This window comes from Arachis ipaensis, chromosome B3 (genome assembly GCF_059453495.1).
Source record: "Arachis ipaensis isolate K30076 ecotype BB chromosome B3, ASM5945349v1, whole genome shotgun sequence".
Classification (NCBI taxonomy): Eukaryota; Viridiplantae; Streptophyta; class Magnoliopsida; order Fabales; family Fabaceae; genus Arachis; species Arachis ipaensis.
The window spans coordinates 127,646,284-127,669,400 of record NC_142438.1 but is presented as its reverse complement, the minus strand read 5'-3'; the positions used below and the strand labels follow the sequence as shown (position 1 = coordinate 127,669,400).

Sequence of the window (23,117 nt, the reverse complement as noted above, 5' to 3'; positions counted from 1 at the left end):
TAGCAATATGAATATAAATATTATACTTTTAACTTATACAACATTATGCAGACTTATCATGGTTTCAAACTTAGGATTCTTACAAAAAAAAAAAATTACATTCCATTCATATAGAACCTGTAATTACAGAGCAAATTAACTCATGTCTTAACCTTGTCCATGCATCACTTACAGCAACACAGTATACCCTAAAACACTACATACACAATTGCTGTTAACAGAATTAACATTGCCAGCATAACAAATACACCATAGTGATTACTACATTTTTTTTTTATTTTCCTTCATATTCATGCTCAATCTTATATTCCAGTTGTTCCAATCTATTCTCCAGCATCATCATTCTTCCTTCAACATTATTGCCATCTTCATGCCCAAAATGTTTAGAAATCAGTTCATCCAGCCAAACAAAATAGTTGCAGTGACGTTGTTCTATCTGCAATTGTCATTATAGTGAATACAACTTGTTAAACCACAGAAGAAGTTGATTACATAAATGGAAGATAGAGGCACACTTACGCGATAGTAAAAACAACCGAGGAAGATTTTGTTTAGGTTCTTCGATGTCTCATATTCTTGTTTGATTGCATACGTTCCACACTTGTATTTAGGGTGTTAAAATTTGGCCTTCTTCCCCTTACTTGTATTGCTACTCGAACTCATCATAGTCTTCTTCCAGACATGACGTGTGTGAGAGGTTGAAAATTGCTCTAAATCGTTCATACTTGAACCCCTAAATGTTAGAGTTCAAAAAAGAGGGAGAATGAGATTTCACAAAAACACAGAAAAGTCTTTGAGCTAAAATAACGATATTTTGCTAACTGTACCAAGATTGATCTGATATTTTATAAAGGTTAAAAAGCCGGTAGTCAAATTTAAAAAAGGACTGAGGCTGAAAAATGTATTTACTCGTTTGGGAACTGACTTGAAAATTAGCTGTGTGTACTTCATTCCCTCCGTCAGCGAAATACCAACATTCAACATTCTTTCGTTCCCGCCCTCTCTCTCTCTCTCTCTCTCTCTCTCTCGTGTTGTTTCTCACACCATCACCGTTTCGATTCCGTTCAGCTACTCCTGTTCCCTTCCCTTCTGGGCCTTCTCGAACCTTCCAAAACCCGATCCACCCTACTTGAGTTTTTCTTCTTCTTCTTCTTCTTCTTCTTCTTCTTCCTTTTACTCACTCATAATTTTTTATCCACTTTTCATTTGCTGCTTCAAATTTCATCCGATAAGGTAATCGCCGCTCACTCTCCCTTCTTTCCGTTGCTCTCTCTGGTTTCGGAGACCTCTTTCTTTATTCTACAGCAACCATTTCCGTGAATATTTTCTTTTTCTCCTGCTGTTTCATCGGAGTAATTTTATTTTCTTGGTAATTACATTCTCACAATGATCAATTTAGGGTTTCGACGTACGCCAATCTTTGATGAATTTTGTTGACTTCAGCGAAATTATATGATTTTTCTTAAATAAAGGTTACTTATGGTAGATTTTCCCCACAATTCCAAGTTTAGAATCTGATTCCCTGTTTGATTTCGAATGCGTAGCAGATGGCAGGGAAAGTAAACCCGGTTAATTTTTGTTGAATAAATTTTCCAGTACTTGGTTTTTGTTACTTCTCAGCTACTGAGCCTCTACAGTTTTTTTATTATCGATTTTTGGAAGGTTGGACGACAATGAAAACGGGCAGGTTACCAGACAGCAAAGCTGCAAAGGCTTCTGGAGAGTGCAATATGAAGACAGGATCCATGGGTGTGAAAAATTCCACTAAGAAAACTACTAGAAGGAATCACAAATCAAGTGGTAATTCGTTTTCCCCAATCTACTGTTTGTATTGATTTATTTTATCCTATTTACTAGTATATTGAATGTTAGCCTATATCATCCAAAGAATGTTTGGGTTCTTCTTTGTAGAATCATTATATTTTGTTCGATGAGTTTCTAGTTTTAAAATTTGCACAGAATATTTATTTGCCACTAACTTGTAGATTTTGAAAAACCTGGTCAAACCTTTCTTTCCTCTTCAGGATGTGAAGAGTTGTTCGATGGTAAGGAGAATGAGCATTTTTCATTTAAGGAACCTGTTGGCAAGTGCCCAGAGCTTCCTGATAAAGATATATTCCTTATGGAAAACAGAGACAGCCCTGTATTTCACGCTGGACAAACACTTGCTTCTTCAAAGATTAAGTTGCAACTTTTTCCCATAAACAAAGAAACTCGAGTTGGACTTCAAAAGGTCATATGGCCAATATGGAGCATGTATCTATTATTTTTATGCTTGCTGTAAGTTTGAAGCTTAAACTATTACCTTCTCTTTTTCAGGATGGACATAATCCGTATTTAGAACTCACACTCAAAGGTCAAAAGAAGATTTCTTCTGTGCTGAAACACCTTGAAAAAAAGTGGGGAAGCTCAAATGTAGCCAAAGGGGATCCCATACTTTTTCCATATAATATAATGGAAAATCTTTCTAACTGCAGAAGGTGGACAATTAATGATAGTGGCACAACTGCTGCAGATGTATATGCTGCTGTTGGAAGCCCTATACTTTTTCGCTTGAGGTATAATGTTTGATTAATTACTCTCAAAGTTTTCCTTTTGTATGTAGAAATTGAGTATCCTAAATTGTCTTTGGCTTTTCTCTCTTTTTAGGTATGGTTGGTTTTACATGCATGAACCTAGATCCTTGGGTATACCTTTCAGACAAATACCCAATGCGCCTGTTGTAGAGTCTGGAGAAATAGAGAGAGGTTGCATTGTTAATACAGAGGCTTCATATGAAGAAGGGGACAAGGTTGAGGTCACAACTAAGGAATGCAAAGCAACTGATATGGGTGGTGAAGCAGATGATGTTACAGCCCAGAAAATAGACAATGCATCTGCTGCTCCTCCAGTAAATTGTTTAGATCTTTTGCTTTGTTTGACTTATAGGAGTGTGTGGAGATTTTTAGACATATTATGTGGAGTACAAGAAAAACTAAGTTCCATTATTTAGTCTTATTTGTCATCTTGGTACTTGGTAGCATAAGCATAAAAGCAATCAAAATTCATAATGTAAATATAATTCTGATTGATTAACAGTGTTTCTTTTTACATATTTGAGGGATTTAGTAGTGGCTGGCCTTGTTTCAAGACTGAAATGCAAATTCCAGTCCTGTGACAGTTATATTTTATATAGTGAATGTTCTAATACAAAACTGAATTCCAGCACATATGATCCATATCTTTGTTTTATAAGACATACGCATGTTTTGTTCTAATAGGATAACCAGGAAGGAGTAAGTAATAGTCTTCAACAGCCATCATTATCATGGATTGATAGTCTAACCAACGTAAGCATTGGGGGCCTCCTTGCTGAAGCATCCTTACTGGGTAGATTTGATACTCTTGATCCAAAGTCATATGAGAGCAATGCTGGCAAGCAACAAAGTGGTGCAAGTCAGATAATATCTGATAGTCTAACCAACATAAGTATCGGGGGCCTCCTGTCTGAAGCATCTTTACAGGGCAGGTTCAGTAAATCAACGGAAAGTAATGCTGGCAAGCAACAAAGTGGTGCAAGTCAGTTATTTTCTGATTCGTTGGATGCTTTTATTGTTGCCCAAAACAGTCATCCTTCTGTTTCAAGACCATCTGCTGAAGGGTTGCGAACATCTATATTGGATGCTGAAGAAACATGTCATGCTTTTCCTGTTCAAAAGTTAGCTTCTACAGCAGTAGACATGCAGACTACTGGTAGTGCCAACTCATTAAATTTGCCAAATATAGATAAGGTAGTTACTCTTGGTCTTCAATGTGGATTTATTCTTTAGATTTAAGATAGTATCATGTTCTCTTTCAGTTTCATTTCATTTTATTTTATTTTTTAAAAAATTGAAGGGAGGTGGGGTAGTGGGGGTTGACTCTATCATGAGATTGTTGATGGTGCATAGTGCATATCATAAGAAGACTGTTTTAATTAGGTATCATTTTAGTCAGCCTATGAGTGTATAGAGTCAAAAAGGCCTATGTTTCATTTTGAATGACTGCATAAAAATGCCTTGCTGATAAAGTACTTCTATATATATTCACTGGCATTGAAATCAAATTCAACATAATGGTGGATTGAGATTGTAGTTCACTAGTTCTATTAATTGCATGGAAGCTTTGTTTTCTACATTTTTGCTCGTTAACTCATGGTCTCTTATGCTGCTGTAAAGGTTAATAATCAAGATGGACTTTCACAAAATCTGCTATTGGAGAAGAGTTGGACAGACTTGTTACTTGCACGTTCAAATGATGATGAAAGAAGTCTTGGGCTATCTGGCATCAAATGGGTAATTTATATTCTTACTGAAGCTGTTGGCGTTTATGTTTTCTCATTCCTTGATAACTGATTCATTTAATATGCTATTTGAATACAGAATGAATCCTTGGGACCTTTTGATTTTGGTGTGCCAGCTAAGAAGATTATCAGCGGAGACAGATTTAGCATGGATGAATTTGTTAAATCTTAGATGTATGGCTCCATTCTGAAGTTAATTTGGTAAGGAAGGAGAAGAAAAAAATTGTACATAATAGAAAACACTTGATGAGAAGACAAGAGAAAAAGAAATGGAAAGAAACATTCAGGGGACTAGAATCCGGTTTTGAAGTAGTTCTTTTCACTTTTCAGCATTGTCCTGGTTTGGTTTTTGATATTTTTTGACTTCCCAAAATGCTAATGAACTGATATTTAATGTAATTCCATCATTTCATGGTATGTTAAACGCTTTATGTTGTCAATAAAAGATATACTGGTGCAAATTCAAACAAACCTGAGGGAGAGGAAAATGACAGTTCTTCAAAAGCAGATGTACGTGAATTTCCCAGTTGGAAATAGGTAAAAGGTGATACTGTGTTCTAAGGTTTTATTGGTAAGTATATCCCAACCATACTTGCAAGATTTGAAAAAACAGTAATATTTGTTAGAAGTAGAATATTTTGGAACCGTTGTTGACAACTAAAAACGCTTCTCTAAGTATTTTTGGAATAAAATAATTTTAAATTTGATTTTATTTAAAATGAATTAAATTTGAAATGAGTAATTGTATATGGAATTATGTAAAATATGAATTGACTTGTTTAAAAATTGATAATGATTTGAATTTATATTTTTATCTCTTATTTTATTAATCATAATTTTTTAGATCACCAATTACGGATAGCAAATAGAATATCCACCCATCCTGCTAAAAAGTACGTCCCATAAATGGGACTCACCCATCCACCTAAATGTGTTGTTCAAAAAGTGTACTCCGTACCCGTAGGTTGTCTTGTTGGGCTCATAGCCCATGACAAAAAAAAAGTGCACCCCACACGCAGCTGGTGGGTTGATCTACAAGAAAGATTTTTTTTTTTAAAAAAAAAAAAATTAGATTGGAATTTATAAACTGGAAATCTGAGTTGAAGCAAATCTTTTTTAACCACTCTACAATCAAATGTTCAACGTATTGTATTTCAACAGTAAAAAAATATTTTAAACAAAAAGTGACATTCTTGCAAAGTTCAGTAACCCGTAATTATAAAATATTCAAAATAACATATATAATTTAGTGTTACATTTTTTTTAAAGTAAAATTTTACTTCGATCTCTAACTATTTTGTTAACTCTCATTTCACTCCTAATCGATTGAAAAATGATATTGCGGTCCCTAACAATTAACCCGTCAGACATTCTACTCTTTTCGTTAATGTTTTTATCCAGAACTAACATGTTTTGTTTATGTGTCACGTTAGCTGATGACATGTCAATGAACTATTCTAAAGGACAAAACATCCCTTGCCATGTCAGCAATATGATACAATAAAATAAGACAATTAAACGCCTAAAAATTTTTTGAATAGACACTTAAATTCCTAACTAATTTAAACACAACCTTATAGCATGTATTTGGTTAGAGGGTGTGTCTACCCAAGACATAGACACGGAAGTACTGTTCTTCGTTTAGTTAGTAAGACACAGAATTCTTCTGATAGATACAAGAAGACACAAAGGCACATAAAGACACAAAATTTGTGTATAATAGAGAGGAGTGGAACACTAAACTTGAGACATAAACACAATATTTTTAATATTTAATTTTTAAAATTATCCTTCAAATTCTTTTTCTTTCTCAGTTTTCTTTCATCCATTTTCCCTTCCACTTCCAAAACGAAGAGAGTTTAACCTCTCATCTTCTCTTCTTGCCACTCCAACCACCACCGCCTTTCCTCTCGTCATACCACCAGTCTGCCCCGCCTCTCTTCCTCTTTTCCTTCCACCGCCTTTCTTCCATCCAGACCACCGCCTCTCCTCTCTTTCTTCCACCCAGACCACCGCTACCACCCCATCCCTTCTTCCCTTTTCTCCCCCCTCACTTTTTTTTTTCTTTTTACGGTTGTCTCTTTGCCGCCATCACTTTTTGTAGTTGTTGCCTCTGCTTCACTTCTCGTCGACGATCCAGATTTGCGCATCATTTTTCTGTCTGTCACCATATTTTTAGATCCATTCTCCGTTCTCTTGCGCGCTGTGTTTCTAGATCCGTATTCTGTTACCATGTTCTAGATCCGTTCTTTCTTATGACACTATTTTTATCTTTTGTATAATTTATTTTTTTATTTGTTTGAATTTTTGTTAAAATAATTTTATATTAATTTTGTTGGATTGAATATTTTTGTTGATATTTGTTGGATTAAATTTGTTATTAGTGATTATTTTTTGTTGAGATGGTAACTGATTGTAAATAGTGGTAGTTTGGTTGAGATAGTGGCTGTGTAGTGGTGATACTAACAGTTTGCAATAAAGGTACTATTGAAATTTAACAAGATTGTGATTTGTGTCTTCGGTTTTGTACTTGTATACCAAACAAGTTTAAAAAAATTGTGTTTTATTGTGTCTATGTCTTTAGAGTCTATGTCTCTGTGTCTATGTATTAAAGGATACACAAAATAAACGCAGCCATAATGAACCATGAAGTAGGACAAGTATCCCTAAATTTCAATAAGTCATTGTACCTGCTGCTGCACTGGTTATTGGCCTTGTTTGATGACATGTGCAAGAAAGGATTGGTCACGAATGATGTTACTTTTATCACTTTGACTTCTGGGCGATACAAATATGAAAAATTGATTTGGCCTAGAAGAATTTTCAGGTAATGATCAATCAAGGCATTGGGCTGGACTTGATCATGTACAATGCGCTGATCAATGGCCTTTGCAAAATCTGCGATTTGAAAGAAGTTATGAAACTTGTGAATGAGTTGAGAGGGAGAGGTTTAAAATCTAACAAGTTCATGTTTACAATAATAAATGAATATTGTAAAGATAGGGACATAAAATTTGTATTAGAGATCAAGAAGAAAATGATTGAAAGGGATTGAATTTGATGAGATAGCTTTACTGCACTCATATAAGGACTTTACAGAAAAAAGAGAAGAAGGAGCAAGGACTGTCGCCAACCAAAGCCAAGCAACCAGTGCAGCAAATACAATAACTTGTTAAAATTTAGATATATTTGTCTTACTTTATAGTTTATTATGGGTTTATGTGTCTATATTTAAATTAGTTAGATATTTAAATGTCTCCTAAATTTTTTTCAAGGATTTAGTCATCCTATTTTACTACAGCTTATTGCTAATACGGCAAAAAACATTTTGTCCTTCAAAATTGTTTTTTAACACATCATCAGCTAATATGATACGGAGACAAAATCTGTTAGTTTTAGACAGGAACATTAACGAAAAGGTAAAATATCTAGTAGAATTAATCATTAAGGACCGTAATATTATTTTTCAATCGATGACAGGCAGATTGAGAATTAGCGAAATAATTAAGAATTGGAGTAAAATTTTACTTTATTTTTCTTTTAATGGTGGACGCTAGTCGGCCTCCCACCCAATCTCACCTTGCTAATATTCGTGGATGCGAGTTACTATGGCAGTTTTTGTGGCCCAAATTTAATGCGTAATCAGTTTGTTTTGCTGGTCGACCTAGTAAGTGGCGGCCAAGGCCGTGCCGTGTACCACTCTTACACTCACTTCTGTCACTTATTTTTTATTTTTATATTAATATTTAAAGGATAAAAATAACCCTTTATATTTTTATCACATCAAATAATTTTAATTTTAACAAACTTTTATAAAAAATAAAAGGTTCTGAATTTAGATACTTACATGTCAATTCAAGTTATATTTTTGTATTCATTCTAAATAAAAGAAATTAATTTTAAAATTAAATTAATTTTAATTCTATTGTGTTTCAGATACCAAGTATTTTTTTTAAATATGATTTTATATAATATGATTTGATGAACATATAAGTGAAATTAATTTTTTTAAAAAGACAAATTATTCTTACAAGAGTTTTGTCTTAATAAGATATTTAATCATTTGGCAATTTTATTTGTGTAAAATTATTGAATAGAGTTGACATAGGTGATAAAAGTTTAGAATAAATTTTAATAGGTGAAAGAAGTTTAGAATAAATTCTAAACAGTGATTTGACACTTTATTTATTATTGAATTTCATTTAATAGATTATTTATATTAAACACATTTAAATTCTTACATATAAAGAACATAATACTCTTTCAAACACATAAGTGCTTTTTTTTAATAATATAATTCTATATAATATGATTTGATTAAAACGAGTGAAAATTAATTTCAAAAGAAAAATTTTAAAAGATCCATTATTATTTCAAGAGTTTGATCCTGATAAAATGATTTAATTTGGTAATTTTATTTGTGTGAAATTATTTAATAGAGTTGAAACTGATGAAATTTTAGAATAAATTTGAAAGACATGATTTTGACATTTTTATTATTCTGAATCTTTATTTAATAGATTATCCATGTTAAATTAGTTTAAACTTTGAAAAATAGGAAATACGGTATTTTTTACTTTTAGACAATAATAAAAATATAATATTCAACTATTTGTTTTAAAGAATTTTATTTTATTTTTGAAAATTGTCATTGAAAATATGTTATTTTAAAATTTTAAATTTAATTTATACAAATAATTTATTTTTAAAAAAATTAATTTTATAAAATTTAAAAATTTTATTTTTATTCTAGAAACAATAATAAATATGTATAAGAAAACATATTTAAAATTAATGTTTTAAAATATTAAAAATAATTTTCATTATATTTTGAGAATGTTTAAAGAAATTATTTAATTTTTATGTTCTGTAAATATAAAAAAAAGTTTATAACTATGATTAATCGTATATAATCATTAAAAAAAATTTAATTAAATGATAGTAAAAATTTTATATTTTTATTTATTTAAAAAATCTGGCAGCTTACCAATTAAAGAAAATTACTAAATAAAAAATAGGTTAAACATAAATTTTTAATATATTTATTATGTATTTATTAAAATAGAAAGATTAAAAATCAAAATTGTATTTATCCTATACATTTCCGGGCCAGATTTAAAATATGAATAGATGTCACAAGGTAAACCATGTATTCCTGAAGATCCAAATATTAAAGAATAAGGAAGAGAAATGGAGACAACAAATCAGCAACAATGATTGTCCGTTAATTACATAGTTCTATTGTTGTAAATGCCGATAACAAATTTTTTATGCCTTCTATGGACCTCATAATTAAGTAAGAGATAATAAATTTAAACAATCCTTTAAAAAGATACAAAAAATAATTTATTTATATTAGCATAATAAAAATAAAATCAATTTTAACTTTAAAATTCAGTTTAAACTAATAATTACACTTGAAATAGATTAATAATCAAATTTATTGATATTAGTATAATAAATTTTTTATGAGATATTAAAAAATATATTTTTATATACAGTGATTAACAATTAGCAAATTTTATTTGTATATTATTGTTATCCAAATCTTTTGGATATATTAAGGTGAACTGGATAGAAGGGTTTTAAATTAATCCGTTATTAAAAAAATAAAATTCCAAAAAAATGTAAAATTTAATAATTAGACTTGCATAAATATTTTTTGACAAAATTAAAAATAATTATAATATAATTAATATTTAACAGTTGAAATAATGATATGATTATTTATAAAATAAGAAAAAATACACTATTAAAGTAAGAATAGAAGATGGTGCTGCATGGTGGTGTATTATTTATCTTCTTTTAATTTTTTATTTATGGTTAATTATATGATGCTTATGAATTGGTGTCTAATTTTTATTTAACTTATTTTTTATAGTAAAATTTAAATTTAAAAAATTTATTTACTTTTTTACTTTTTAAATTAAATATTAATTTTAATTTTTTTAACAAACTAGACACCATTTTTAAGTATAATAGATCAATAACAATCACCTTTATTTATTTAAAAATTATAGAGTACAATACTCTTTTATTCTAGACAATAATAAAAGTACAATATTCAACTATTTATTTTAAAAATTTTTAATTTATTTTTTAAAATTTGTCTTTCAAAATATGTTATTTTAAAATTTTAAAATTTAATTTATCTAAATAATTTATTCTTACAAAAAATTATTTGGTAAAATTTAAAAATTTATTTTTATTCTAGAAGCAACAATAAATATGTACAAAAAATATATTTAAAATTATTTTTTAAAAATATTAAAAATTATTTTCAATACCTTTTGAGAGTGTTTAAGAATAGAATTTAACTTTTATGTTCTGTAAATATAAAAAAAATTTATAACTATAATCAATTGTATATAAGTAAAAAAATGAATAAATTTAATTGAATAATAATAAAAATTTTAAATTTGTGTTTATTAAAAAAATATGTAAAATTTAAAATTTTAATATATTTTTGGGCAGATTATCAACATGAATAGATGTCATATGGTAGAGAGTGTATTTCTGAAAATTAAATATTATAGAATAAGGAAGAAAAATTAAAGACAGCAACGTCGTTAATTACATAGTTCTGTTATTCGTAAATGCCGGTAAAAAAGAGCACAAAACATCGATTTTTCCAGTAAAGCTTTGTTTTGCTCGCTTTCTATTACGTGCTTATCTCAAGCTTAATCTCATCTTATTATTCATTTCATTCCATGCATAGTTGTTACAGAAATAGAGATAATCTTCATGGGTTGCGTTAATGGTAAGCTAGATTCTCCCATTCAAAAACGCCGCAACTTAAACAGATTGAAAAAGGAGTACGCTTATGCCAATCCCAAACTAACTTCATCTTCTTCTGCATCAACCATGAAATTAAAAAGCTACAGTAACCATAGTTCTAACAGAAAAGTGAGTGTTAGTCATCCCAAAGATAATTACAGTAAGTTAAGGACTGGTGGCTATGGATATACAGATAAGGAAAAGGAAAAAATAGAGGAAAAAAAAACGGAAAAGAGTGTTGCTACTAATGACATTGGTAAGTTGATGGAGGAAGAATCTAAGTTGTCCGAAGACAATATGAAAAAGAAAAATAAAATTGCAGGGTATGAAGTCGGTGAAGGTTGGCCCAAATGGTTGGCTGATAATATCCCTAAAGAGGTTTTGTCTGCTTTGGTTGCCAAGAGCGCTGACTCTTATGAAAAACTTGACAAAGTAATTTCTCTAATTCTGTAGTTTATGTGTTGTCTAGTATTAGTTTTTATATAATATGTCTATCTTATTTTATTTTTGGCTATAGATTGGACGTGGAACATATAGCAATGTCTACAAAGCTCGTGATAAGGATACTGGAAAGATTGTTGCCTTGAAAAAAGTTCGTTTCGATACATCTGATTCTGAAAGTATAAAATTCATGGCGAGAGAGATTATGATATTGCAGAAGCTGGATCATCCCAATGTCATCAAGCTTAGAGGATTGGCAACATCTAGGATGCAATATAGTCTTTATCTCGTCTTTGATTATATGCAATGTGATCTTTCCAGAATTATCTCTCGTCCTGATGAAAGACTCACTGAGCCTCATGTTTGATTCCTTTCTAAATATTGTTGAATTATTTTGTTTAGTATTCTATAATAAATGGGAGTACAATAATAAATGAGAGTACAATACTTTTTTTTGGTTGTATTTTGGACAGATCAAGTGTTACATGCAACAACTGCTTGCTGGGCTCCAACATTGTCATGAGAGGGGAATTATTCACCGAGATATCAAATCTTCCAACTTGCTAATAGATAGAAGAGGTTCTTTGAAAATAGCAGATTTTGGTCTTGCAAATGTTAAACATCAAGGCCCTCTTACAAACCGAGTGGTGACACTTTGGTATAGGGCTCCTGAACTCCTCTTAGGTTCGACTGACTATGGATATGACATTGATCTATGGAGTGCTGGATGCTTGTTGGCTGAGATGTTTGTCGGAAGACCATTCATGCCCGGAAGGACAGAGGTACATTTATTGAATGGTGGTTTGTATAAAATATAGACGTTATTTCACTGTATAAAATAGTGCAAGATCTCATGATACTATACAAAATGATGATTTACATTATTGTGGAGAATTATAATATTTGCCTATAAAATTTATTTATTTTCTTATAACGTATTTTGAACATAATATTTTCCTGTATAATCTAATCCACCATCATCCAATAATAAAGCATTTTATGTTTGTTATATAGGTTGAGCAGCTTCACCTGATTTTCAAACTATGCGGGTCTCCTCCAGAAGATTATTGGATAAAAATGAAGCTAAGATCAAGCTACTTGCCCTCACAACATTACAAACCTAATTATGAGGACTACTTCCAAGGCTTTCCTTCCTCTTCATTGGATCTCTTGACCACACTTCTTCATCTTGACCCTGCATGTCGTGGCAGTGCTGCCTCTGCTCTTGAAACTGAAGTGAGCTCTTCACTCTTAATTACATTCATCTACAATTGTTTTCTTGTATGTTCAATTTGACCTATTAATGCATATGGTTACTACTTTTCAGTTCTTCAAAACTAGTCCATTAGCCTGTGACCCTTCAACCTTACCAGTGATCTACAAAGAAGAGGATGAACGCTCACATAAGAGACGCAAAAGGTATATATATATGAAATGCTTTTACATTTTCAACAAAAGGAAACTTGTGATTCATCACGTTTACTTTTATTGGCTTTAATTTCATGGCATAGACGCAAAGGTCACAATAACAAAGGGCAAATATCTTCTAAAACAAGGACAACTGGCACAAATGTATCAGAGAAGAACCAAACTGCTGAACAATCTTCAAAGGAACAGAAGATACAAGTTGAAGAAAAAGGAAGTAGCATAAACACATCGTTACAGTTGATAGAGGAAAAAAGCATGAATACATCAACATCAATGTCCCCGATATTTCTTTCTACGGAAAGAAAATCACCAAAAACAGAGGGCCATCCTAATGCTCTTAAGAACATAAAAAATTACACTCTTTTACAGGCCTCTTTCGATATCATGAATAGGAATGAAGGCAACGAACTTGGTCCATTGCGTAGGTCCTTTTCTGCATTGGAATTCCGCCTTGATCATCTTGAGAAGCTTTCAAGTCTCTATGGACCAAACAAGAACTTAGGCCTTGGAATTTAATTTCATTATCATCTCTTTCTCTATATTTGCATACTTCGTTTATTTTCTTGTTTATGTAGGGTATATGGTTGTGTTTGAACAATTATTTGTTATGGTGGGGTCATTCTCTTCTTCTATGAAGGAGGTCTTGTGATAAATAAAATGTGTCTTCTTTTGGACATCATTATTATAAGTGATTCAAAAATGTTATTCGTATATTAAAATTAGTTGCTAAAATTAGTTATTAATGTATTTTATATATATACATATGTAGTTTAATTTAAGGTTAAGTACTTTTAAGGTTTTGAGTTAAAATCAAAATCGTCTCCGACATTTTTTTTTATTAAAATCATCATCAACGTTACAAAATGTTATAAAAATTATTTTTTTTGTCCATGAACAACATTTTTCGGACAATTTTGTCCTTAAAAATAAAAAAATATTCTCCACCCTCACCACTAACCTTTGCATCATCAACACCATTGCTACGCATTTGCTGTCTCCCTCTCTCCCTCCTTTTCTTATCGCCATCACCATTGTCACCATAACCATCACACTTTCTTTCTCTCAATTACCAGTTCATCATCCTAAATCACTACTGCCCACCCACTACCCCCAACCATTCTCATTTTACCTGAATCCTCTCTTTTTTTTTTCGATACTTAAAAAACTCAATAGCAACAATTTAGCAACAATAACAACCACAATAAATCAACAAAAGTTTCAGATTAAATAATAATTCAGCAATCATCAACCACAATTTCAAATCCAAAATCAACAACAATAGAAATTATACAATTATAAATTAGTAATTACAATGAAACAACAACACAAATTCAATAACAGAACTAACTGCGACAATTTTTTTTCAAAAATAAACCAATTTTTTTTTTCAAATAAACCAGAAATTCAACTAAAGAGGAAAAGAACAGAATGGAGATAGAAAGGAGGCGTAGCACGACGAGGAGGCATAATGGAGGCATGACACTATAGGAGGCAAAACTAGGAGGCACCGTGCAACATAAGGAGAAGGAAGACTGGAGGCGCAACACTGCGAAGAGGCTGAATGAAGGCTAGCGTTGCACCTACGCCAGCGAGATCTCCTTATCTACGAACTCTTTCTCTTCGAAATCTCTCTCTAATTCGGTATCCTCTCTCTCCTCTACCACTCTTCTTCTCGGTTAGCTCAGCGGCAGCGATGACTCCACCTAAGCCAGCGTCGTTGTCCCCCCTTCCCCCTCTTTTCTCTCCTTCTCTCCCTCGTGTTCCCTATTCTCCCTCTGTCTTTTGTTTTCTTCGTGTGGGTGAGTTAGGGCAAAAAGCCAAAAAGGGGTGTGGGTGGGATGAGGGTGAAGGAAAGAGAGGCTTTTTTTAAAACGATTTTTAACGTTAAGGATGATATTAATAAGCAAAAAAAGTCAGGAACGATTTTGATTTTGACCCAAGATTTAAGGACGAAAAAAGTATTTGACTATTTAATTTATTTTCAATGTGTATTTATATTTCAACATGTACTTTATACTGATGGCTGACTTTAGTGATTGATTTTGGTGTACATATAGTATAATCATAAATATTCAAAGTTGGCTTGTACTTTTTAAAATTTAAAAACCGGTGTAGCACTATGTGAGGCAAACAAAGTTGCCATCTGACCCAAGCCTCGGGTACAGATTGTATTTCTACTTAAATAAAACATTCTATACCAAAGCCACATAAGTTCGAATCCTAGCAGCGGTTGGTGGCTAGGTTAGTGTGTGTGAATAGGTGTGTGAGTGTGTTTGTATGACTAAAAAAAAAAACATTCTATACAAAACCTCACTCTAAATTGCATGTACTAATTTAAATAACAAAACTGTAAACTTAAGAAGCTAGCTTAAATTAAGTCCAAACCAAAAGTTATTATTTATACTTAACACATATTCATTTAGAAATGACGGAATGCGTTCACATGTTGATGATACCCTTTCTTAAATTACATATTCTGACCAAAAAACATTAGAAAGATCTTTTATGATTCATGGCACGTAAAGAAATCAAATAAGCACCATCCTCCACATTTTGAAGGAAAAGTATGAGGAGATAATAGCCTTATTGTACAATGCATACAATGGGGATTTAATTGAAATTAAAATTAAATTATGGGTAATTAATTAATTTTGAATTCTTTCTAATTTGAAATTTGAAACAAATTAGGGTTACCATCAGTTATAAAATCAAGACGGTGTGACCTCCATTCTCTCGATTAATCCGAGAGTCTCCCCCGTCCGTCATCTCCACCTGACCTGGAACCTGCGTCGGCGCCCTTCAGAATTGCAGCGCCCAGTCTCCTTCGCGCGCCTCTACCGTCACTGGCAGCAACTGCTTCGTCCATCAGCGTCGTCTCGAACTGCAGCGCCCAGTCTCCGTTGCGCGCGTCGTCCGTGGCTGGTGGCAGTTTCTTCGCCTGACACCGGAACTCCACCGCTCACCCAACATTGGAAGAACGCATTAAAGCAACAGTAGGATATGCTTCCTTGTTTTCACTTCTTCTTGGTTTCTCAAATTTATTTCTTGGATATACGAGGAGTATTTTCCATTTCTAAAATGCTCCAATGAGACTGTAATTAAATATTATTTTTGATTGTTTGGATTTTTTTTTCAAAAAATAATAATTAAAACTTTCTTAATTCAACTTAAATAGAAATTTTTTTTCCATAAAAGAGAATTTTAAGGACCACTTTTTGGTTCAATTCTCAATTAATTGATAGTCCTTTTGATTGCACTAGTGTAAATATTTCAATTCATACACCATGAAGACAGGTTCCAACTGTCCAACATAACACAAGTGACTTTGTCAATTATGGTCTCATTGTTTCCAGTGATAACTAAATACTATGACAGCTTTTGCTTCATTCACAATTCATGGAATTATGGAGCTATTGTAATATGCATCCATGATAAAATTTATTTCTCAAAGTTACATTCATTGCACCCGTTGGCAAATGGCAGAATACTATTTAGCCAACGTGAAGGTAACAGTTGCATTCTCCATTATTAGGCTTGCTTTTGATTACACACATGTCTGCTTTAAATTCATGTCCTGTCCAATATTTAGTTCAAATCCCATAATCACGTCAGTGAACTAGTGAGTTACTTTTATTTCGCTATGGTTGCTTACTTTTTGCCTGATTAAAAGACTTTATTAAAAAATAGTGAGTATAGTGCTTATTATAAACTGAAATTTTACTAACATGCTTAATCCAATTTAAGTTAGTCATTTTTTTGGTGGTTAAAGAACTGAAGATTGATGATTTAGAAGTTATAGTAAACTCTCGTTGCAAGTATAGTTACTAAACCAAGCAATCAACCTTTCTTATAAAAGTTCTGGTTGTCATAAGTAACAAATCCCTTTAAAATTGATAACCGAGTATTTAAACCTCGGGTCGTCTTCTCAAGGAATTGCAGGGAGGTGTTCTTATTATTGGTTAGGAGTCTTGTAAATTGGGGGTTTTGAAAGTAAGAAACCAGTATGTTAAATGATAAGAAAAATAAAATAATAATAATAAAATAAACTCTTGGCAAGGTATGAGGATTTGGAAGTCCTATCCTAGTTATCCTTATTGATTGTGATGAGAATTAGATTTTTCTCCCGCCTTATTAACCTCTAACTATGAAGGTAAGTTAAGTGGATGAATTAATTTTTGAATCCTCAAGTCCTAGTCTTTCCTTGGGAAAGGCTAGAGTTATTGGATCTCGAATTAATTCTTGAAGAATTCCAATTTTCAATCAACACCTCGAGTTTGATAACTCAAGAGTCATCAATTACTTAACCAAAGCCAAAAGGGAAGAAATTCTACTTGAATGAAAATAATTTGGATAAATCGAGAGCATTAATAAATTAAAGAGAGCAATCGTAAGTCTGAAATACCTCAAATTGCATTTAAAAATAAATTTAAGTCCTAACATGGAAAGATTTATGAATCAAATGGGCAACATAAGTAATTAACAAATAAAAGTATTAAAGTATCTAAAAGTAGAAGAGAAATATAAACTGAAAGGAATATTGAACCCGTGACTGAAGATGAAATGAACTAAACTAATAGAAATCCTAAAATCCTAAATCCTAAGAGAGAGGAGAGAACCTCTCTCTCTAAAAACTACATCTAAATCCTAAAATTGTGTATTATGAGCCCATGTCTGATAAATGGATGCATTCTCTTACTTTATAGCCTCTAATCTGTGTTTTCTGGGCCGAGAACTGGTTCAGAAACAGCCCAGAATTTGCTGGTTGCGAATTCAAACACGCTGATTTTCGTCACTGCGATGCATCCGCGTAGAGCACGCGTTCGCATCACCTAGCGTCAGGGAAACTATGGCAAATTATATATCAAATCGAAGCTCCGGATATTAGCTTTCCAACGCAACTGGAATCGCATCGTTTGGACCTCTGTAGCTAAAGTTATAGCCGTTTGAGTGCGAAGAGGTCAGGCTGGACAGCTTAGCAATTTCTCCAACTTCTTGTATTCCTTCCACTTTTGCATGCTTCTTTTCCATCCTCTGAGTTATTCCTGTCCTGTAATCTCTGAAATCACTTAACACACATATCAAGGCATCTAATGGTAATAAGAGAGGATTAAACATAGGGAACTTAAGGACAAAGAAGCATGTTTTCAATCAAAGCACATAATTAGGAAGGCAAATGTAAAACCATGCAAATAGTATGAATAAGTGGGTAAAGAGTTGATAAAATTCACTCAATTGAGCACAAAATAAACCATAAAATAGTGGTTTATATTGCTGATATTTATATGATAGTACTATATGTCACTTAATTTCTTTGGTTGGTTTTTTTTTGTTTGTGTTCGATTGCAGGTCGTGGAAGTGACGGATATGACTGAGCTAGAAACTGATGAGACAGAACGTGGTCATATTGTTAAATTGGATTTAGTTTACCATTCACTGAATTCACGTATGCTTGGGGTTGTTGCAGTTAGATATAAGTTATTAAGTTATAATAGACATGTTATTACATTTCTAAATCCTACTTAATTATGTCATATTCCATAATGGAAATTTATCACAAAGTGTAGATTTTTTCAATTATAAAACATATGCTGTTAGTATCATGAATATGTGATTAAGGAGAAATTTAACCCAAAAGTGTTATAATTAAGTTGTGGTCAATGACGAATATTTAAGATGTTCATTTCACTATATTGACAGATGGTTATTTTTATTCATACGTGGATAGTTATTTACGTAATCACATGTTAAATATACTAAATGCTCAATTTACTAGATGTACAGATGGTTGTTTTAATTAGTAATTGGATGGTTATTTTATTAATTTCGGTTTACGTATAAATAGGTATACAAATGTGGGATGTTCAGTTCTCTAAGTAGCCGGATGGTTATTTTACATGCTACGTGGATGATTATTTTGTTGGACTTGGGACTTTCTCAAACTTATCAGGATTTGCAATAGAATCATGGGGTTTTACAAAAAGAACAGAACATATACGTAATTGTGACTAGCAAAACATCACCCTGCGTCTTACAAAAGAAAAATTTCTATATTCAATAAAATAAAATGTCGCAAAGTAAATTGTACTATTCAAATTTATTCGTCTATACTAAGTATTTCAATATATTTTTATACGAATGACTATTTTAATAGTTTTTTTTCACAAGTAAAATAGTTAAAACTAAATTATTTAGAGGAAAAAAATAATAAACCAAGTCTTTTTTAAAAAAGACAGATGCTACAATAATTTTTGTCTACCCATGTGAGCTATTACTGTTAATTCAATCATATGTTGACATCAACAATTTGATGAAACTCATCAATCTCTGCAAAATATTGTTCTTCATATTGATTTTTTGTAGAGATACATTCCAAAACTACTACTATCAAACAAAACCAATCTCAAATTAAATTGCTATGTATATATGATTATGATCATCTAAAAGATGATGTATGTTGAAACCTATGATGCACAGACACTGACAACGACACGGGACACGACACGATACGGGACACGCCGACACGCAAATTTGAAAATCTTATAAGACACGAGGACACGCATATATATAAAATATAAAGTATTTTTTAGATAAATCATAATGGTATTTTGATATTTTATTGACACTAAAATATAAATTAATTTTTTAATTATTTTTAATATCTTATTTTAATTATATCAAGTATTTAAAATATTTTTTGTTTTAATAAATAATAATATATACTATATCTAAATTTATTTCAAAAATATATGTTAAGAATAAGATTGGACACGCTGACACGTGATGGTATTTAGGTGTGTCCAAACGTGTCCGGTGAAGAATTTTTTATTTTTTATTAAGACACGGTTTGGACACAGCAGACACGCGTGTCGGACGAGTGTCGGTGAGTGTCGTGTCCAAAATGTGTTCGATACACGGACACGACAACTCAGCGAAGTGTCCATGCTTCATAGGTTGAAACTAGCTAGCTATAAACTGGTATCCGATCCACTAACATAAACTAAGTTACAAATTAGAAAAATAAGATCTAGTATTCATTGAATTCCCTGGTATGAAGATTATGAGAAAATAAAAAGGACCTACAAAGTGGGCATGAGAATTGATTTCGCTCTATCCATTGCTGAATGCAACTAAGATGGAATATGTGGTTACACCTTCTGAGCTTGCTAACAGCATCTTCATCTTCAAACTCCACCAAGCAAATGGAGCAAGTCTCATCATCATCTTCTCCTAGACACTGCAAATCCTGGAACCTGGCCACAGATAGAGAAGGAATTTTTACGGGAATTGAATCTCCTTGGACATGCTTTTGATGGTGTCACAAGAGAAAAAAGCCATGTAACAACCAAACAGTGCCTTCTTGAGTTGCATCAATGGGATCAAAATGCATGTGTACAACAAAATGGTAACTATCCACGTAATCACATGTTAAATATACTAAATGCTCAATTCACTAGGTGTGTAGATGGTTGTTTTAATTAGTAATTGGATGGTTATTTTATTAAATTCGGTTTACGTATAAACAAGTAACAAATGTGGGATGTTTAGTCCTCTAAGTAGCCGGATGGTTATTTTACATGCTACGTGGATGATTGTTTTGTTAGACTTAGGACTCTCTCAAACTTATCAGGATTTGCAACAGAATCATGGAGTCTTACAAAAAGAATAGAACATATACATAATTGTGACTAGCAAAACATCACCCTGCATCTTACAAAAGAAAAATCCCTATATTCAATAAACTAAAATGTTGCAAAGAAAATTGTACTATTCAAATTTATCCATCTATTTTTTTAACAAAAACTCCAGAACATAATCACAGAACAATTCCAATTAAGTAAACGTAGGATCCAATTCAAGTAAGAAACACATAGGCAATTGTAAACCACTGATGAATTGTTGCTTAATTATATGAAAGAACAAACTTTCTGTGACTGAAAAAAAAAGGAATAAAGCTCTAGATTTACAGCCTAAAAGAGAAAACGTATTCTAAGAGGATATTTTAAATACATATTAAATTTAAAAACAATCATCTTCAGAAATTTTATCATACTATAACCATAAGCATAGTTTCGAACCAGCTCAGTGTGAAATTAGAAACATACTTAGCAGCTTATAGGTAAGAAAATCTTCTAAACAATGAAGAAGGAAAAAGTTTCATAGAGTTTGAATCATTTTAACCAGATCAGATAATTAAGCACTAATGCAAAATTTTCTGCACTAAAATAAACACTAATGCAACCATCAACAGCATCAACTTGGTCAATACATTCCAAAATATTCAAATCCCTACCAAGGTGTTCTTAATTATGAAAAGAACATCAAGAAACTCAGCAACAAATTCTTGGCATGAACATCAAATTACAATCAAACCCAAATTCATCAACTAAACATATTTATCAACCAACCTATTCAGTTGGGGGTGGGTGCCGTGGCAGCAAGAGGGCCGACTTGCTCAGCGTACACAACGGTGATGATCTGTGGGGCTATGACGGCGGAGGGAGGACAGGACCACCAGGCTGGGTACCGGCGCGGGAGAGAGAGGCGAGCCACTCACCAGAACGCGCGACCGTAACGACGATGGCCGGCCTCGACCAGGGCTGCCAGGGGATGAGAGGGAGACTCGCGACGGGAAAAATACAGGCATGAGGGAAGAGAGGTGGGTACCAGCGATGGAGACACATGCATGCAAGAGAGGTGGGTTGACTGAAGTGGAAGCTGTACTCCGATGAGGTTGGATGTTCGGTGGTGAAGGCGGCATAGGCATCTCTGCAGCGACTTGGAGGGTTTTGGATAGGGGAGACACAGCGTGGGAACCGAAAGGATTGGGTAATTGGGGACAAATTTAAAATAGGATTAATTTGGTGGTGGAATAAAGTAAACAACAATTAGGATTTAGGATTATTTTGCGTTTAATTACTCTTTAATGAAAACTGGCCCAATAAACAGTCAATTGTAGTTATTGTATACATATCCCATTGTCTCCCTAGCGGGACTCTATTTCGAATGCTTTCGCTTTACAAATGTATTCTTTTTTTTCTAAAAGAAATAGGTAAAAACTTAATTATTGTTGTTTGTTTTTAGATAAAATTAATAGTTAAAAATTGTTAAATGATTTGACATTATTGGTGCAAAATATTTTCGACTTAAGTAAAAATATGAGTAGAAGAATATTGCTCTAAGACTGAAAAGTAAAGATAAAAGGTGAAATATAATTTTAGTGCAAAAATCAAGTGGTTAAAAAAGACAGTCTTTTTCAACCAATTTGAGTTGGTCGAGTGGTCAACTCACTTGTCCGCTTAAGTAAGTGTTGGAGATTCGAATCCTGCCTTGTACATGTAACAACTTATTGAGAGCGACAGACCCTTAAATGAAGTTTAGATCCGCGACGAATTAGTTATTGACTCGTGAAAAACCAAAAAAAAAAAAAAACAGTCTTCTAAGAAAGTTGGAAAACTAAGGAAGTAAAGCCCATGATTCTCTCATGTTCTTGGAAAAGCGAAAAGCATTTCTCCAATCGAGTAAATGAATGTAAGTCGAGAGGGAGAAAAGTCAAGAAGTGTAAATATTATGTTATTAAGAGAGAAAAATGAAGAAATAAGACTTGGCTAAAGTTTACAAATATTATAAAATGAAAGCAATGAAATCGAATCTAAGAAAGAGGATCATATATAATTAAATCGTGCTTAATTTTAAATTTGAACTCAAAGCAATAATAAAATAAGTGAGAAGTTAAAAACGGTCAAAATGTGAATAAAATTGCTTGACCTCCAAAAAGAATCAAAATGTGGAAAGATATATTTGATCACCGAAAAAAATTATTTTAAACTAAGAAGCTCGATTATAAATAAAGGATGATCCTAAATCTGAAGAAGACTTCAATTATGAAATTTACGAGTACTTTTAAATTTTAAAAGATTTTTCAATCACATTAACAAAGAAAAAACAAAAAAAAAGCAAGTGAGTATTAAAAGCTATTTTCATTTTTCTTTTTTTTTCTTTTCTTCATTTCTTATGTTTTGTTCATGTTCTTATTTCTTTTTCTCTTTCCAATTTTTATTTTATATTTATTTTTCTAGCATTCAAAAGTTTCATTTCAAACACATTGTGTAATCTTATAATTTTTAGGGTGGCAATAAGACGGATAGGAGCG

At 32.1% G+C, this 23,117-nt stretch overlaps 3 protein-coding genes across 3 annotated transcripts in view; 2 read left to right on the top strand and 1 right to left on the bottom strand.

Moving 5' to 3' along the window:
- Window positions 1-23,117, bottom strand: part of LOC107631143 (RNA cytidine acetyltransferase 1) — a 568,507-nt gene that overhangs the window by 515,592 nt on the left and 29,798 nt on the right. The gene's annotated exons all lie outside the window — the stretch shown is intronic.
- On the top strand, window positions 935-4,766 carry LOC107630946 (TSL-kinase interacting-like protein). The gene is made up of 8 exons (XM_016334245.3): window positions 935-1,233; window positions 1,663-1,800; window positions 2,025-2,233; window positions 2,320-2,558; window positions 2,650-2,890; window positions 3,261-3,770; window positions 4,197-4,313; window positions 4,401-4,766. Exons 2-8 carry the CDS (start codon window positions 1,674-1,676, stop codon window positions 4,491-4,493), a joined length of 1,536 nt encoding a protein of 511 aa, XP_016189731.1. The 5' UTR covers window positions 935-1,233; window positions 1,663-1,673; the 3' UTR covers window positions 4,494-4,766.
- On the top strand, window positions 11,044-13,646 carry LOC107630947 (putative serine/threonine-protein kinase At1g54610). Its single transcript, XM_016334246.3, has 6 exons — window positions 11,044-11,530; window positions 11,616-11,900; window positions 12,013-12,321; window positions 12,554-12,775; window positions 12,867-12,958; window positions 13,051-13,646. The coding sequence occupies exons 1-6, from the start codon at window positions 11,066-11,068 to the stop codon at window positions 13,481-13,483; spliced, it is 1,806 nt and encodes a 601-aa protein (XP_016189732.1). The 5' UTR covers window positions 11,044-11,065; the 3' UTR covers window positions 13,484-13,646.

What these genes read in the sequence shown, in the direction of transcription:
- LOC107630947 (XM_016334246.3), top strand. Translation starts at nt 11,066, where the DNA reads ATGGGTTGCGTTAATGGTAAGCTAGATTCTCCCATTCAAAAACGCCGC. An exon ending in AAAGACTCACTGAGCCTCAT is followed by an intron (nt 11,901 to 12,012) that starts GTTTGATTCCTT and finishes TATTTTGGACAG; the next exon opens with ATCAAGTGTTACATGCAACA. An exon ending in CCTCTGCTCTTGAAACTGAA is followed by an intron (nt 12,776 to 12,866) that starts GTGAGCTCTTCA and finishes ACTACTTTTCAG; the next exon opens with TTCTTCAAAACTAGTCCATT.
- LOC107630946 (XM_016334245.3), top strand. Translation starts at nt 1,674, where the DNA reads ATGAAAACGGGCAGGTTACCAGACAGCAAAGCTGCAAAGGCTTCTGGA. An exon ending in AAGGAATCACAAATCAAGTG is followed by an intron (nt 1,801 to 2,024) that starts GTAATTCGTTTT and finishes TTTCCTCTTCAG; the next exon opens with GATGTGAAGAGTTGTTCGAT. An exon ending in CTCGAGTTGGACTTCAAAAG is followed by an intron (nt 2,234 to 2,319) that starts GTCATATGGCCA and finishes TCTCTTTTTCAG; the next exon opens with GATGGACATAATCCGTATTT.